The following is an 18,041-nucleotide window of genomic DNA, read 5'->3' on the forward strand; positions in this document are numbered from 1 at the left end:
ACTTAAGTTGTACAAACATCTCTGTATTTCAATAACTCACTTTATAAGTACTGCCTATTCCCTGTCCAACTTTCAAAAGTAACTTTTTTAATCTGTGAGTTTTTTAAGTCCACATATCTCCCTCATAGTAGTAGTTGTTGATGCCCTATTCCCTGTACAACTTTCAAAGGTAACTTTTTAATCTATGAGTTTTTTTGAGTCCACATATCTCCCTCATAATAGTTGTTGATTCCCTGTTGAAAATATATTGTTGGCATTTAGCCCTAGAGTCAAGTCATGTGGGGATATTGGCTCTCGTACAATCTCTCTACAGACCGTTGGGAGATGATTGTCAAAATCCATACTACTTGACTCTGAAGAACTGAAAATTTCTAGTCACAGATTCGAAAAATTCTTGAATGTGAATCCCAAATGTTCGCTGTCATCTTGTCAACATTGTCAGGGGGTGTCACTACAATTGAGACATTACCAAACATTTTGGATTCACTTCAAGGAATTTTTTTGACTCTGAGTAGTGATTTTCATTTATCTCAGTATGAAGCTAGAGTCCATAAACATTCATCCTCGTACTTGATTCTAAGCAAAAAATGACATAAATCTTTGGAACTTTCTTTTATGCAGGTGATTTTAATACAAACAATATTTTACATGCATATAAAAACAGTGATTGACTTGACTATGACAACATCAATGCATGGTTTTGTTGACATTCTTCATGCATTGTAATAGCACTGTACTGTTCCAGTTGTTTCGGTTGGTATATCAAAATGGCTTTCAGGTTTCCTTAAAATTTTACTTCTATAGTACCATGCACGAGCCAGGTTCAGCAAAAAATATGGAATATATACTCTGTTCATTCTACATCACGACAATGCATGTCTATGTCATAACAACGCGTCTCTATGTCACTGGTTCTAAAGTGTTCAAAATATGAATCAAAACATTGAAAATTGTCATTATTTATTGTTATGTGTTGTTGAAAATTACAAAAAAAAGGATTAGAAAGACTTGAAGTTGGAAGAAGAAAAATTAACAACTACACAAAGAATCGATTTGGAAGATATCTTATTTGTCAAACTTACAAAATGGGTTTTGAATGATGTATATATTATTTTTAAAAAATAAAAATTACAGATTAAAATGACCCCTAATTTGAATGTAAAGCCTAAGAAAAATTAATTGTGTGGTTCTGGTTTATATATAATACCTGACCCCCACCTAGTTTTTCAATGCTGAGAAAAAAATAATAAAATCGTAAAAATTGTGAAGTTTCACGAGAAATGGTGGATGCGGAAACTACCATCAACTTAAAAAGACTCTAAAACTGTTCTTCCAATCTGTAATGGCTGTACATCTGATTGGAAGAAATAAACAACACAGAGACCATTTGGAAAACAATGGAAAACCTGAACTAGACACATGAAGAAAAAAAATCTAATAAAATAAAATAAAAAAAACTACCTACCCCACCTATTCTAAAATTGAGCGTAATCGGAACCACACAGTTTTTTTTTTAGGCCTAATATCATGATAGTTGCCAAAATTGCAAAATGGATTTTGATAGATGTATATTTTGAAGAAAACAATTTATCAATTACAAATTTCATGATGTATTATAGCTTTTTGACATTACGGAATACATCAATTAAAATTGAGTTGATGCATTAAATGAAACTTCACACCTATTAGATACCCAAATTGTCTACTGGTGTGTAAGATGATCTCCCAAATCACCAGGAGAATATATAGATTTACGTACGCAATATCGCCCCAAATCGTCCACGACAGCCCATCCCAGCAAAAATTGATTGGAAAAAAGTGTAAATTCGTTTGGATGTGCTGATCCGATTACAGCAATTATTTTAATTGAAGAGACTTAGTCAACTAAAATGCCAAAGTTGAGATTTTTATATCTGTAAGGTTTTACTTAACTGATTTTAATGCAACGTTCAGCTAAAGGGGTAGCCACCTAGGGGCAAAATGTACTTCTTTTGCGCAAATGATTTGTGTAATGTGCTCTGGATGCCAAGTACTGGACGCACAAAGTGACAGTGACTAAAGTAATATGTGAGTATTTCGTTTGCTTGGCGTAGATAGTCTTAAGACAAAGGTATAACAGAAAGTATAGATCAGTCTTCAACTCTGACAGGTTGCTTTGGCACAAAAAGACATATCTTGAGGCAAGGACTTGTTTCCTGTCGACTTTGACGTGCTCGGTTTCTCCACACTGTCAGGAAGTCATGACTGATAACTCCGTGTCTTTTAAGGTTAAATTTTCACAGGTCAACTCTTCGAAATGTGATTCATTTTCTTCAGTTGTCCCGTATAGGTTTGTAAAGGTGTACGCAGTTCATCTAACAGTGATTCGTTTTTCTAAAAAAATCTCCACTTGTCTGATTGGCTCTTAACCTAGTGATGCAGCAAGCTGCAGCAAATAATCTTATTTTGCAGCAGATTTGCAGCAAATGGTTTGTTTGCTCAAATTTGCGAGAGTTACTCAGCTAGCTGTCAACTTTTGCAGACTATTTTTGCGAAGTTCTCTCAAATTTATAATTAACAGTGTGCGGCAAATTTACAGCAAAATTTGAAGTTATTTGCTGTTAAAAAGATGTCATCCTGAATTGTATGAACTGGTCAAGGAAAAGAAACACAGACTATAAACCTGTCAATGTTGTAACAATTAACGTTCCATTGTCTGCTATGCTTTCTTACATTTTTCATATAAATTTACGAATCTACAAATGAGGGACCATACCATAAATATACAACTTTCTTGCAACAAATCAAAATTTTTACTCACAGTCAAAAAATAATTTGGAAATAAATTCCAAATTTTCACTCTATGTATCATCAGGTTTGTCCTTTGTAACTATGAATCCAGAGACTACTGTGTTCTGTTGCTATTTTTAAGATAAATCTTATAGATTTTGTATTGTTAACCATTTTAACTCAGTTTTCCAGATATGAAAAGTACATTAAAATCAATAACACTTTCCTTCGTACTTTGTATGACAAAATCGTGTACACGCAGGGTCTGAATAATGTAGGATTTTATTTTTGACATTCACTGTAATCTTTCAGATTTTAAAACCTTTTAATTAACCTTTTAATTAATCTACTTGTGTGCCAGATATTGTCAAGAAGGTATTGGTCATGTTTTGAATGTTGTAAAAACGTGTATGCCTAGGATAAAATAAAAACATTATGGTTTGTGACTACATAGCCAGATTTGTATCTAAAATTTCAAAGTAGCTATAGTTAGTAGAATTTAAAAGTAGGTGGTTATGTCTATGAATGAGACTCAAAAATCTACCCATTGATGAAAATTATAGAAAGAATTTTTAACAAATTCCTGAGAAAGTAGCCGGCAAATCATTGCTGAGTAACCGGTTGATTTTGCCGCCTACCGGCCGTTTATCTACATCCCTGTTAGTATTCCATGATTATTTTATGATAAATAGCTAGTACAACAACTTATTGCATTGATGTAAAAGGGAACAAAAACTATGAAATTTCAGTTACTGTTACAAGGAGTTTTAAAAATAAAATGTGTCAAAGGGAACTAAATTTTTTTTTCATAGATTATCATATTCAAGGAATACACTTACAATTCCAAAAAGAAACAAAATTTTAAAAACTGACCCACTTTCTCAAGTTAGGCCCAAAAAATATAATTGTTTGATTCCGGTTACCCGACCCCACCTAGCTTTTCACTGCCGACCCTAAACTTTGTTCACATATTTGAGAAAAAAATAATAAAATCACAAAAATTTGTGAAGTCTCATGAGAAATAGTGAATGCAGAAACTGACATTTGTAATGAGTGTACATCTGATCGGAAGAAGTAAACAACAGACCATATGGAAAACAATGGAAAACCTGAACTAGACACTCCCCCAGAAAAAAAAATATATATTAAAAAAAATAAAAAAATCTACCTACCCCATCTATTCTAAAATTGAGTGTAATTGGAACTACACAATTTGTTTTATTAGGTCTTACTGAAAAAAATGGCTCTTTTTTGTCAGTTTACAAATCATAATTACAGTTCAACATCTCTTTTATTAAATACATCATCATCAGATTTCAAAATTAACAAAATATAATCAGTCAGGTTCATCTTATTTTACAAAAATTCTCTTGACGAAAATAAAATTAATTCATACATCATAATTCAAAATATCACTTTTTTGAAAATGCATAACTTTTATTCAGATTCAGTCGAGATTCTAACAATATTTTGATCGTTGTATTATTTGATAGCCTTTGCATCTTTCTAGTACATCACGTTTATCACCTAACCCTTGTTTATAAATAAAATTTATCTGCATTAGACAAACAATATGCATGGTCAACTGGGGTCAACTCTGTCCTAAGGAATGTAATATCACAAAACTGTGTCATATCAGTGACCCCTTGTGTTGTCATGTAACAGTATCACTGATTGGATCTTTACTCCATGGATTACCCAATCAGCAAGTGTGTTACATCTCCATACCAGGCTTTTTTTTCATGTTAATGAACAACCTTGTACAGGTCAGTGTAACTTAAAAAAAAAAAAACCAGCATAATCCCAAAAATTTATAGATTTTGGTTTGAAAATACTTCATTTTTGGTGGAAATTTTAAGAATATTTATTTAAACCTAAAAGTTAACATCTGGAAATATACAAATCCTATTTGTATACATCATAGTAGTATATATTATAATTGGTAACTATATATACATTAATTTAATTAACAATAATACCAGTAAATTATTTTCACAATATATATATAAATATATATTCCCTCTTAAATTGTGTCGTCACATGTTTTTGGTTCATGCAGACATTTTATAATACATTCCATTTTTAGAATCTGCAAATTGTAATTCTGAGATGGGGTTAACACATAAAGAGGGGGATTTAGCTGTTAAATTTTAAGACTTTATCATGTTACTCTTAGTCAGGAGGGATTGCTTGCAGTTTGCAGACTGGCTTCCATATTTGAGTCACCATGGTGGTACTTAAGCAGAGTTTTAAAAATATTACAGACAGAAAGATATATTGACAGATAGATGGACATATAGATTAACACATTAAGATGCAGATGCAGCTGACATAGACATACAGACAGATGGATAGGAATGTATATGATGTATATAGATTGGCAAATAGGCAGGCATAGACTAAGAGAGTCAGGAGACACAAATAAAGACAGACTGACTGACAGATAGAATGATGCATGGACACACACACACACACACACACACACACACACACACACACACACACACACACACACACACACACAGATGGATGGGCATTCAAAAATTGGAAAATAGATACACAGATAGACTGTGCAGGAAACAGACAGTCCAACTGACCATAGGGAAAGATTGGCAGACAAGTTGGCAAAACCTCAAAGGAAAATATAACTATTGGCTAAAATTGTGTACACTGGAATTAATCTGTAAACTTACTGAGAACAAAGACCATAGACAATTATACGTGTGTACTTTTGTAGTGTTCACTTTAGCATGCAGTTCTGACAGCATACTGCTGAAAAATCCCCTCATAAACCATAAGCTGAATAACCCCCTCCATTTTGTACTATGACCTGACCTCAGTGACTACTTATATGCTAATCAGGCAAACATGTTTCATTCACACAAATAAAATGAACTACAGCAAGTTTACCAAGCTTTACTTTGAAGTATTAAGACAGTTTACTGTAAAGTTTACTACAGGTATTATGATTTACTGTCATGTGTTCTAGATGTTCAGTAACCCCTTGGCCCCATATCTAGGACAAAAATAAGCTCATAAAGAGATTAATCTAGTCAGCTAACTTATCTAAAAGATAACAACTATCAGCAATAGCATGTTTAACATTTGTTGATACACTTATCTTGGTTGTGATACACTTACAAACAATCGTTTATAGTTTAATTTATATTAAAGTTGCCATATGGATGAGGATTGGGTATTTATTTTGGATTTTGAATTTATTAAACAATTTTATCATGGCGTCCTACTTGACAAATCAATGTGAAATGACGGTATGCCAATTTCTTGTCATTGTTCAAGTCCTTAAATCAATACATTGCAAAAAATTAATAAATGTGTACAATGTTTGTAATTGTATGTACAATCAAAACTTTTTGCACATTTTTTTTTTTTTAGCTTTTTGTAATGTATTGAGTTACAAACACAGACTTGGTATATGTTGTTTCACATTGGTCTTTCAAGTAGGAAGCCATGATAAAGTTGTTTTATAAATTAAAAATCCAAAATAAATACCCAATCCTCATTCCATATGGCCAATTTAAAACTGAAGTAGATTTAACTGGAGTATTATTTTTTTTCTTTTTACAACTGTCTTTTTGTTTTGAGTTTTTCCAACTCAAGGTTTCCTTTGCAAATCTTGCTGCTGTTCTTACATTGTCAGAGCTAACAATCTGTGAACAGGTAGAGGCTAAATTTGGAACATTTCCAGTTGAGGTTTGGTGATCAAATTTCCATTTTTTTGGAAATGAAAGACAAATTTGCATTTACAGTCTGTAACATGACCTGCTTTCCAGAATTTTGATCGAAAAATCATTAAATTTATATTAGTTTTAACAGAAATGTTTACAATATGAGAGAGAATGTTTGAAGTAATCACAGTGAATCATAGTGTAGAGGCTATAGCCGTCGGGTTTGAATCTGAGGATATCTTTAACCCTAAATTCAAACCCGATGGCCAGTCTCTCTCTAGATAAAGTGAACCGTAACTAGAAAACCAACATCAGATGGAATCATACTGATATCATGACCAAGTGTGTGTGTTATTTCATCTTGTATAAAGTATATGTACCTAATTGATGTTGGTTTTATTGATCCGGTGCATTCTATTCCTATTTGTACAGTGGCCTGGACAAACCCAGCTTTCAATCTGATGTGTACCTTATTATAGTAGGGGTGCCACTCCTATTCAATATGGAAACAAAGTTGTGAAAACATGTTGTGTGTGAACTTTTACTGCATGTTTTATTGACCCAACAATGTAAATATCAAATGTGTAAAGTTCTTTTCCTGAATTAGCTGTACAGGAAAAGGAACTATTAAATCGACCAAGCTTCGTTTTGCTGTTACCATTGAACTTGAAAAAAATCTTACATTAAATATTGTACAGTGAAAAAAACTGATACGTTCATGCAGATACTTCTCAAAATATAGGTGTGGTTAAAAAGGACTTGGGAATAATTGTACGTCATTGTCTATTACATTGCTGTGCTGTTATTGATGCACACCCCCTGGCCTACCCACAGAACTAACAGGGGGTGATCGATACTATAAAAAGGCACCACAGGCGAGTAAATAAATGTGTGTGTAGCATAATGGCAAATGAAATCAATCAGGGAAGCCATTATTAGAGTGATATGAATCTAAGGTAAAAATTGATCCAACTTTTCTCAGAATTAATGTCTAGTTTCATTGTTGCTATAACACATACATATAACAACACAGTTCAGAAGTTAGTATGAATAATGTAAAAGGTAATAATGAGTCCACAATTCTGTTGTTAGAGTGATTTAGTAGGCAATTGTTGTTTTTGTAAAGTTTTTTTTGTCCACGACTTTTCTATTACAATGGTTTTATTTCAGGGTTGTTGTGTTTTTGATTTTTTTTTTTTTTGTATTTAGTTTGTTCACTAAAGCATACAGTGGAACATTTTTAATGGGTTGGGAAGTTAGTATAACTGTTATTAAAACCCCAGTAGCTATAGATTGAAATTACAATTGCTTTTTTTTATAACTTTATTTTGTTTCATTGTGGAAGCACAGTGTAAAGTCATCTAGCAATCAAACAGTGTCAACGTCCTTGTGATCATGTTGATGCAAGTAAGTAAATGTCCATAACTCATTCATAGCTGTTTACACATGGACATCAAGTCAGTGCATATACAACATCATAAACAACTAGTAGAAAGGTAATTTAGCTATTCGAAAGATGAATCTATTTACACATGGACATCAAGTCAGTGCATACATCATAAACAACTAGTAGAAAGGTAATTTAGCTATTCAAGAGATGAAACTATTTACACATGGACATCAAGTTAGTGTATACAGTACCATAAACAATTAGTAGACAGGTAATTTAGCTATTCGAAAGATGGATCTATTTACACATGGACATCAAGTCAGTGTATACAGTACCATAAACAACTAGTAGAAAGGTAATTTAGCTATTCGAAAGATGAATCTATTTACACATGGACATCAAGTCAGTGTATACAGTACCATAAACAATTAGTAGACAGGTAATTTAGCTATTCGAAAGATGGATCTATTTACACATGGACATCAAGTCAGTGTATACAGTACCATAAACAATTAGTAGACAGGTAATCAAACTAAATGAAGAATACAAATTTTCACTTTCTTATGGGTTCTGTGTTAAAAATAAAAAATAAAGAATTCAAATCTCATCAGATACCTGTCATATAATATACATGTAAAGTCAGAAAAATTGTACTGTGAGATTTTTGCAGTCTGCCCTCTACTGATAGCCAAATTTTGTTGTTATGAGTCAAAATGATAAAAAGTGACATTTTCTTGTCAGTCACCACATAGTAAGAGATAGAGGAACACAAAATTTTGGTGCATCACTTGAAATTCTGTGTGTCAGTTGTGCGTCCAAGTGACTTAGAGATTACGCAGGATCTTTGTGAATGATAATAGATATATACCTCACAATTTTGTTTCTTAAGTTCCGTGTTAGGTAGTTACTGGTATTAGGTACATGTGGTTTAAAATAATGAATAAAGAAAGGAAGGGTGGAAAATCTCTACAGGTACCTGTGGTCTAAAATAATGAATAAAGAAAGGAAGGGTGGAAAATCTCTACAGGTACCTGTGGTCTAAAATAATGAATAAAGAAAGGAAGGGTGGAAAATCTCTACAGGTACCTGTGGTCTAAAATAATGAATAAAGAAAGGAAGGGTGGAAAATCTCTACAGGTACCTGTGGTTTAAAATAATGAATAAAGGAAGGAAGGGTGAAAAATCTCTACAGGTACCTGTGGTTTAAAATAATGTATAAAGAAAGGAAGGGTGGAAAATCTCTACAGGTACCTGTGGTCTAAAATAATGAATAAAAAAAGGAAGGGTGGAAAATTGGAAAATCTCTACAGGTACCTGTGGTCTAAAATAATGAATAAAGGAAGGAAGGGTGGAAAATCTCTACAGGTACCTGTGGTCTAAAATGAAGAAAACTGAAATTGAATTCTTTTCTTTTCAATATTTCAAGGAAATCTGCCACATGTTTGGAGAATAATTTTTCAAATATCAAAAAAATTGGTGAGTGAATATTTTGTATAATTTCAGGGATCCCAATTACTCATTAAAAATCTGAAGACTATTAAATGTGTCACTTTGCTTTCAAAACACTATTATTACTTTGAAAAATGACAAATACGTGTAGATTTTCTCTCTCTCTCTCCATTTTAATGATGTAAATTTAAATCTGGAAAATGCGAGATATGAAAAAAGAAATTTAGTTTCAAAAGGTGTCGTTTTACATTTTACAGTAGTTAATAGTGATTTCTAAACCGACAAAAGTGATAATTATTGCAAATAAAAGTGTTGTATATATTTATTCTTCATGAGAAAATTACTTTGACATGCACTCTGCGAGGAATTTTGAAAATCTTTTGGGGAAGATACAAATAAAATATGAATTCCTACTATGTAGGAGCAGATGAGTATATGAAGTGTGCGTTCTTATCATTTACTGTCTATCAATTGGAAAATATTGTAAACATTTTTTTTTTTGGAAAGACAATTACTACAATAGGTTTTTAAGTACCTGGTATTCATTGGTATCTTGGTAGAGAAGATATCCCCCTGAGTAATCCCGATTGCTGTCCATCTCGGCAACTGACAGCTCATTCACGTGATGCTTACTCCTTCGTTTGCCATTGATTGGCAGTCCACTTGGAGTTTACTGAGCTTTTTAACGTCCTACTGGGACCACATTAGGAGGTTTCAAACCTAGTGGAACTGACAGCCTGGAAAATCAAGATATTGTTTCTGAGACTCTGACAAATCCGCTCGCCAAAAGGACTTTAATTATTCATTATTTCTTGAGGCGGTGCTAATGTATTGAGTTAAGGGATCACATCATGGCAATGGTTTATCACCAAAGTGAATGGGTGGGGGGGGGGGGGGAGAGGGGAGGGGAGGCAGGGCTACGAGTCTTTCAAAATTAATTCCAGAATAAATCGAGCATTGTCACAAATTTTTACATTCCTTATTAATTTGATTTGTTGCTACGTAAAAAAAAATGCAGTCCAATTTTATTTCAGATTCTACAGTTTTGTCAGGTGTTGTGTGACTAAATTATTACTAAAACATTTTCATTGTTGTATGAAGAGAATTATTTCTATTTCTTTTCAGTTTTTTGTTAAAAAGCAAAAAAAGTACACATTTTTGTAGTCTTTTTACCTTCTAGTTTACATCAAGGTGGGAACATATACTCTTACCAAAAATTGGCGACAGAAAAAAAAATGGAAAAAAAGAGAAAAATTTTGTTCTACTTTAAAAATGACATTTTGCAAGAATTTCCTTTTGTTATTCAAGACCAGTTATTCTTTCATTTTCTTGTTGCACACTATATTTAAAATTCTGGCAAGGGTATGTGGGAAAATCTGACTGTGCTTTAAATACATGTATTCTGGCAAGGGTATGTGGGAAAATCTTACAGGAAATGATGTAATGTGATTTACCCCAATCTCTGCCAAGATGAACAGATACATCAATCTATCATGCATATAGTAATATTTGCTTCACTAGATCATTGCACTGGGATAATAAGAATGTACACTTTCAAAATGCTATTTGTGGAATTTATGCTTCTCTCCCATGTCCTTATATTTCAAACAAACTTCAATTTATCATGACTGTCCAAAGAAAATCGGAAACATTTCGTAATTTTGTGGAGACGCTAGAATTTGAGCTAATTATATGTTCTTCAAACCGTCTTCTGGTAGGGTTAGAAAACTCCTCCCATTTTCTTTTTGTCAAAAAAAAATAGTTTAGTGCATTTTACAACACTTTAACTTGGCATCAAGCTAAGTTTAATTTGTGATAATTAAACTACAGACATTGCTACTTTCAACATTAAGCCTAAAAAAAATTGTTTGGTTCCGGTTACCCGACCCCATCTAATAATAATAAAATCACAAAAAATTGTGACGTGTTTGCAAGAATCAGTGGATGCGGAAACAACTGAAAAATTTTAAGACAATATAAAACTGTTCTTCCAATCTGTAATGGCTGTACATCTTATGAGAAGAAACCAATAACATAATAGAGACAATATGGAAAACAATGGAAAACATAACCTGAACTATACTCAGATATAAAAAAAAATAACTACCTATTCTAAAATAGAGCGTAATAGGAACCACACAATTTGTATTTGTTAGACCTTAGGCTCGCATACATCTGCCAACTTACGATCTCCTCTATTTTGGCGAGAGAACAGAAAATACTTTTAGAGAAAGAAATTAGATAAAACTTTACATTATTTATTTTACATTCTAAATGTACTACTTGGATGTAATATTATCTTTTTAGTAGTTCAGTTGAAGATTTTTAGTTCTTAAGTTCCTTTTTAGTGTTTCTGTGTCATATTCCTTTGAGTTTTAACACATGCGGCCGTAGTCTCCGGCAATTCAACAAAAAAATTGTATTAGCACAACTTGAAATTGTAAAATATTTATCATAAGCTTCTAAGCCAAAATGTCGGAGATATAATCTTCTCTTGGCAACAAGAAATACCACGAATGTGGACAAAGAGTTTGATGAAAACACCTTGTACTTGGGATATAGTCTTATCTATATTATTCCCATTGGATCTTTGGGTTGGAAATTCTGGGATAGCTATCTATGTTATTCCCACTGGATCTTTAGGTTGGAATTTCCGCAATATAATGATCTCAAAGTCTCTCTCCGTCTTCAGCTATTCATTTCAGTGTAAAAACAAAAAAAGGATGAAATTTGTACATTCAACTATCACTGCTAGCTCCAGAATATGATTCTGGGATATATGATGTGCCTTATATCCCATAATATTACACTCATAAGGCAAGCGAGATTTGCACATGCACTATTCAGAAAATTGATGTCATCTGTGGCAATTGTACTTCGGGTGTAAGTTTTATAATAATTATGGTTTGATTTTGTTTCTTTAATTTACACCAACAATTTTCACACAGGGTCAAAGGTTGTGTTTCAATACTTTAGTGGTTACAATCTCAGTGGAGCCTTAAAGACTACATTGAATCATGGCTGTGTTTATTCTGTTTGCTATGCTGTCGAGATACATCGTCACCTGGTCGTACCTCCTAGCCTTGTCTGTTTACTGTACTGTCGAGATACATCATTACTTGATTATACCGGTACCTTCTGACCCTCGACGTGTCATCCCTATGGCTAGGAGGTACGACCAGCAAACAATGTATCATGACAGTGCAGTAAATAGACCATTTCATGTTTTGTACCAACTGTTTCTATAGCTCTGCCATATAGCTGTTTTTATACCAACCCTGTAATTCCAATCTGAAGTGGGTCTGTAAGTTTTGTTGCCCAAACAGATGTTTTGAGTGTCTTAAATTTATGAGTCCTTAACAAGTTGATAAAGGCTTTTTAGAATTCTTCATTCTTACATGACGTGTACAACTCAACAATTTTAAAAAAGTTGTTTAACCTGTGAAAAGCTTGATTTGTTGTAACTTATTATTTTACTTCTTCATAAAATAGGATATCTGCCTTTAATAAATCAATTCCATAATCTTTTCATCACTCTAAATAATGTCTTTTTGCTATGTTTTCCTTATGATGAAACCACAAAACCAGTCCTTAAAAAGTGTACATCAGTTGGGCATCAGCATCCAGCTGGGTATGCAGTTGAAATAAAAACTTATCTCTGTTTGAAGTGGCAAAGTTAGGAACAAAGCATTTCTTTAGACATTGTATAATTTACATAAACTTCAATAATATTATTTCAAAATTCCTGAACAAAAGCCATACCAAAAAAACCCCAACATTTTCTCACCGTGAAAAAATAGTAATTTGATTCAATTGAAGAACACTACAGGATTTGCCAGCGTGACGGCATTAGACTGAATACCTCTGTACAGTTTAATTTCAAAAGCAGAAAAATCTCAGGGTTTTTTTTCGTAAGACTCTAAGGTGCTATAATTTGTTGTCGAATGACACTTAATAAGTTGTCATCAATGTAGAGTTGTCATAACGATTGTAGACTTAAGGAGGAGCTTTTTTTTATACCTAACCTGTCAATAAAATCTGAACTCCGCAAAGTATTGATCCTGTCGTACAAAAGAAGAAAACGGAACATTGTTAGAAAATGCACTTTTTTTCCTTTTGTTTGATTTCGTGAAAGACATTTTGCTTTGTGTCAGCAAAATGCTGACAGCGGTCATCAACAAAAATAAAAAAACAAATTGTTGAAAAGTGTCGTTTGTACTTCAAAATAGGAAATTCTGTATTGGCTATAGCGGAAGATTTCAATTTTAGTGAAAAAATTGAAATTTTTGTTTACAAAGTGCAAGAGATAATGATTTTATTTCAGGTGTTTTCCTGTACGTAAGGAGAGGTCAAGTACCTTTTGTCGTACATTGATCAAGGCCACGAAAAATGATTTTAGTAAAGAGGATGAAATTTGGTAAATTTCTGATAGGAAATTGCTAATCAAAATATGAGTGCAATTGAAATTATAAAATGTCGACTGTGTTTGACTCGTTAAATCCAAATCCAGATTTTGCTTTCATCAAAAATAAGTCATTGCACTAGTGTCATTTGTCTTAAATCGGACAGGATGTTCGACATTTTTTGTCACCTTGATTTGTCAAAATCATAAACTTGAATGTTTGTGATCTTAATGTGACCAATGTTTCATCTAATGTCTTCCTACTATAGTAATATCGCAAAAAAAAGCAGAAAAAAAGAAGAGAGTTTTACAAATTTTCTCAAAAAAGTACATTTTTGAAAAATAAGTCATCACATTTTGCACCTTTTGGGTAAGAAGTTGAACAGTAGTAATTCCAAATAAATTTTTGCCAAAATTAAGCCATAAAACTAGGAGAAACTTGGAGAATTTGAACAGTTTTGCATTTTGACAAAATGAATATAAAGATTTATCATGTAGTAGTGAATTTTCTTCTTTTTTTTTGCACAAATTTTAAGATAAAAGCTGAATTAAGCTGTATAATATAAGAAATAATAGAAACCCAGTTTGTAATATAGCAGTAAATTTTCTTTTAAAAAATGTAAATGTTTGTAAAATAATTTCTCAAATTATGCACAATTTTAGTATAAAAGCTGATCAAAAGTAATTTTAAATTAATTCGTACCAAAATTAAACCTTAAAAGTAAAAGAAAGTTGAGAATTTCTATGACCAGAAACGACACCCAGTTTTCATGCAATGTCAGGAAATGAAAGATATGTCAAGTAATGTAGCACAGATTGCCCAGCCCTTATTCCACACTATACTTTAGATAGTTAGCATTCACAAGAAGAAAAGGTGCTCGTGAATAGATAAATACTGAGTATTGTGTTTGTATTCAGTACATTCTGTACAACTAAAAAGAATAATTGTATAGAGGAATGCCATTGGAGATGCAATGAAGGACCGCTGGGTCAATGTAAAATTTAGTCTTGTCATTTTCGTTCCAATTTGACACCTATAAAGTAGTAACAAGTAACAGCAGTTGCTGTATTTTTTACCTTCTATAAAGGAAGGTTACGTTTTAGCAATGTCTCAGTCTGTAGGGCTGTGAACATGATATCTCAAAAACTACTGCATCAATTCTAATGAAACTTGCTACACATTTCATTTTTGGTCAAAAACTAAAGAAAATAAATAAGAATGTTTGTCAGAAACAATTTGTACCATTTTTATCAAACTTGCCTGTCTTAAAGAGAATATTTATATTTGTCATGAATTCATAATTTCATAGTTTTCTTGAAATATACAAGGTGCAAGTTGTTATTTTTCAGCTCGTAATTTCCACTACAGAAGTCACTACTTCAAGGAAGTAAATTTCCATTGTAAATTTGTTTGATACTTTGTATTAGAGTTATGATTTTGTTTTTTTATTTTTCCCACTTTTTATGTTGTAATTTTGTCAAAATATACCTAGCATACACCAAAACGCATTTTAAACTATTGTTGGGAGGTCAATGACACCACACACTCTTAATCAAGGACGGGTAAATATCCTTTGTTAGAACAGCAAGATGGGTATCATCCTTTATTGGAAAAGCTTCATACACAATACAATACGTTCAAGCAATGTTTTTCAACAATTTTGTTTCACATAGTAAGACCTTCAAAATGATGTTAAAATGAAAAAACAAAACAAAAAAAAACGCAGAGAAAAACTGAATTTTACTCCAACCATTGAAATTTTAAAATTATGGATCAGAAATATGCTGTTTTTGCATACTTTTGTGTGAGTTTTAGAATCCCCAAATCTGACTTCTTCTTCTTTTTTTTACTTGAATTTTCATGTCAGAACCAAATCAAGAAATGTCAGATATAAAGGATTCATAGCAAAGACCTAACTAGCCATCATATCTTAAGAACTGCAGTTTAGTTATAGTGAATTTTGCACAAATTAAAGCCTGGCACAAGACAAGGTTATAAGCCTTTTACTCAAGTAAAAATACTTAGATAAAATCCCGACTGCATAAACTATTCCGGTATAATGTTAATTTTAATGCATGACTTCTAAAATATAATAATTGTCTTTCGCCATCGTTAGAACAGATGATTATTTTATAGTAGAGATTTCCTCAACATTTTAAAAACATTTATGTAAAAATTTACGTCGTCAAATCATATATTAAAGTTTTATCTTAATATCAGGTTTCATTTATAATCAAATGCAAGTCATGGTTTAATATATTTCAGTAAAGTTGAACACAGTAAGTGAATTTTAAATATACAGCAAATATTATGTCACAAACTCGTGTATAAGCTCGGTTTATTCACCTTCAATATAAAAAAAAACAAAAACAAAAAGGTTTGCGGTACTTGTGTTGGTATTATCAGTTATGTAGAAAAGAAAGTGAAAGCCCATGTAAATCATGGCAATACTTCATCTGTACTGAGTTTCTTGACAAGTTGGTTGGTATAGGGTAATTCAATTCCACAATTAGCTATGTACGTTTCATTTATATGTGGTATCCTGTGTCCAATATCAATACTATCTACAAATTACAAAAACAAACAAACATGAAAGTTACATTTGGTGAGTACACACCATCAGAAGATATTTTTAGTGTGTTCATTTCTATCAAAGAAATGAAATATTTACTTATTTCGTTACCGGATTTCAATGAAACAAACATACACGGTGTCCATTTCAATATCGGCATCCAAATATTGACTGATTCTGTACATTTCATATTATTTCAAATTCGATAAAAAAAAAAAAAATTATGCGATAGCTAGTGCAAATTTGGCTAATTCGTTTAATGTGTTAGCTGGGGAAAAATTAAATAATTGCATGAAAATATGTCCATCAAAGAAGTTATTTATGCTTTATTAGGAACGATATTAGGGTAAGCAATATTACATTAGTGAGAACGTGATTCGTTTTTATAAATTCTGTGAAATGGAGAAATAGAAACTTGAAAGCAATAATTGACATTTACTTTAGAGAAATAAGACATGCTGGGAAGGTTTCTTAATACAACAAGAAGTCAAGTCATGAACTAACTTCCGTAAATCTCCTTCAAGTTTTATAATTTTGAGTATTAACAAGATTACGAGTGCGCTAGACTTGATGAAGTTAATTTTCATCAGTCGGGTAAATCAGAAAAGTATATTGACCCTGCAGATGGATTTATATTGTACCTAAGTTAATTGGTTTATTTCTATAAGTGTGTCATATCAAAACTTTAGATAAATTAATTAATTGAAAAATGACAACAACAAAAAATTGAAGCCGTTTGCATTTTTTTCTAAAGAAGAATTTCTCCCATTTGATAAAAGTTTGGTATTATCCCCAAAACACACACTTATGCATTTTAGCTGTGATTTTGCATTGTTTAAATGTGAATAACGTGTTTTTGCCAAATGTTCAAACACTCTCGAATAGTTCTTGGAAATGATTGAAATTTGTTTTCTGTAATTTCTGAAGTGATTGGCCATGTACTCATTGAAGGAATTGGTCTGCATGCAGTTGGTGACTCATGTTATTTAGGAATGTCCTACAAATTGTTTTGCTCTTTGAAAAAGCAATTTGTGTTGCCGTAGTTACTGAAGGTATTGGTCTGGAGCTCATCACCACCACTGTTGGCAGTATTTGCATTGCTTGTTATACCACAAAGGGCAGTGTACGTACTCTCTAACTGGTGTCAATTTATTATTCGTGGTTCTCAAGAGTCCAACATTATTGTTACAATTTTGTTTGCAGACTACCAAATTACACCAATGTTGGTTTTATCCACCTTACCACAGGTTTCAAGTATTTGTTTTGGTATGTAATCATTTGTTTTTCTAAAGACCAAAGGCATGCTAAATCCCCCAGAGGAATCTGAAGGGTTTTTTTTTTCAATGAAATGTATTCAACAAAACTCCTTGTTGAAAGTTTCCCTATTCACTCAATGAAGACCCTATAGACCTATGTTCTGTCACAGCAAGCCAGTGACCTTGCTTCGCTGGATGTTGTTTATGTGGTCACGTTGCCTGAAGTTTACAATAGATTGGCATATAGAATTTACAGAGTAAAGTTGATATACTGACCCACAAGAATTAATTTGCCTGTGAGCTGTACATATGAATGAAAAGAGACTTCAGTGATTCAGTGGTACCACAAGAAAAGTATAGACAAACAAACAAACAAACAAACAAACAAACAAACAAACAAACAAACAAATAGACAAATAAATAAATAAATTGGTAATAGTAAAGTTTGTGTATGTATGTATGTATGTGTGTGTATGTATGTATGTATGTGTGTGTGTGTGTATGTATGTATGT

General features: G+C 32.3%; 1 protein-coding gene across 1 annotated transcript in view; it reads left to right on the top strand.

The window, feature by feature from the left end:
• The window catches only part of LOC144433153 (uncharacterized), a 77,762-nt gene that overhangs the window by 21,720 nt on the left and 38,001 nt on the right, over positions 1-18,041 (top strand). The window contains exon 3 of the mRNA XM_078121463.1: positions 14,452-14,463. Within this exon, the coding sequence (XP_077977589.1) occupies positions 14,452-14,463 (12 nt within the window). The remainder of the gene's footprint in view (positions 1-14,451; positions 14,464-18,041) is intronic.

Source organism: Glandiceps talaboti, chromosome 3, assembly GCF_964340395.1.
Source record: "Glandiceps talaboti chromosome 3, keGlaTala1.1, whole genome shotgun sequence".
NCBI lineage: Eukaryota > Metazoa > Hemichordata > Enteropneusta > Spengelidae > Glandiceps > Glandiceps talaboti.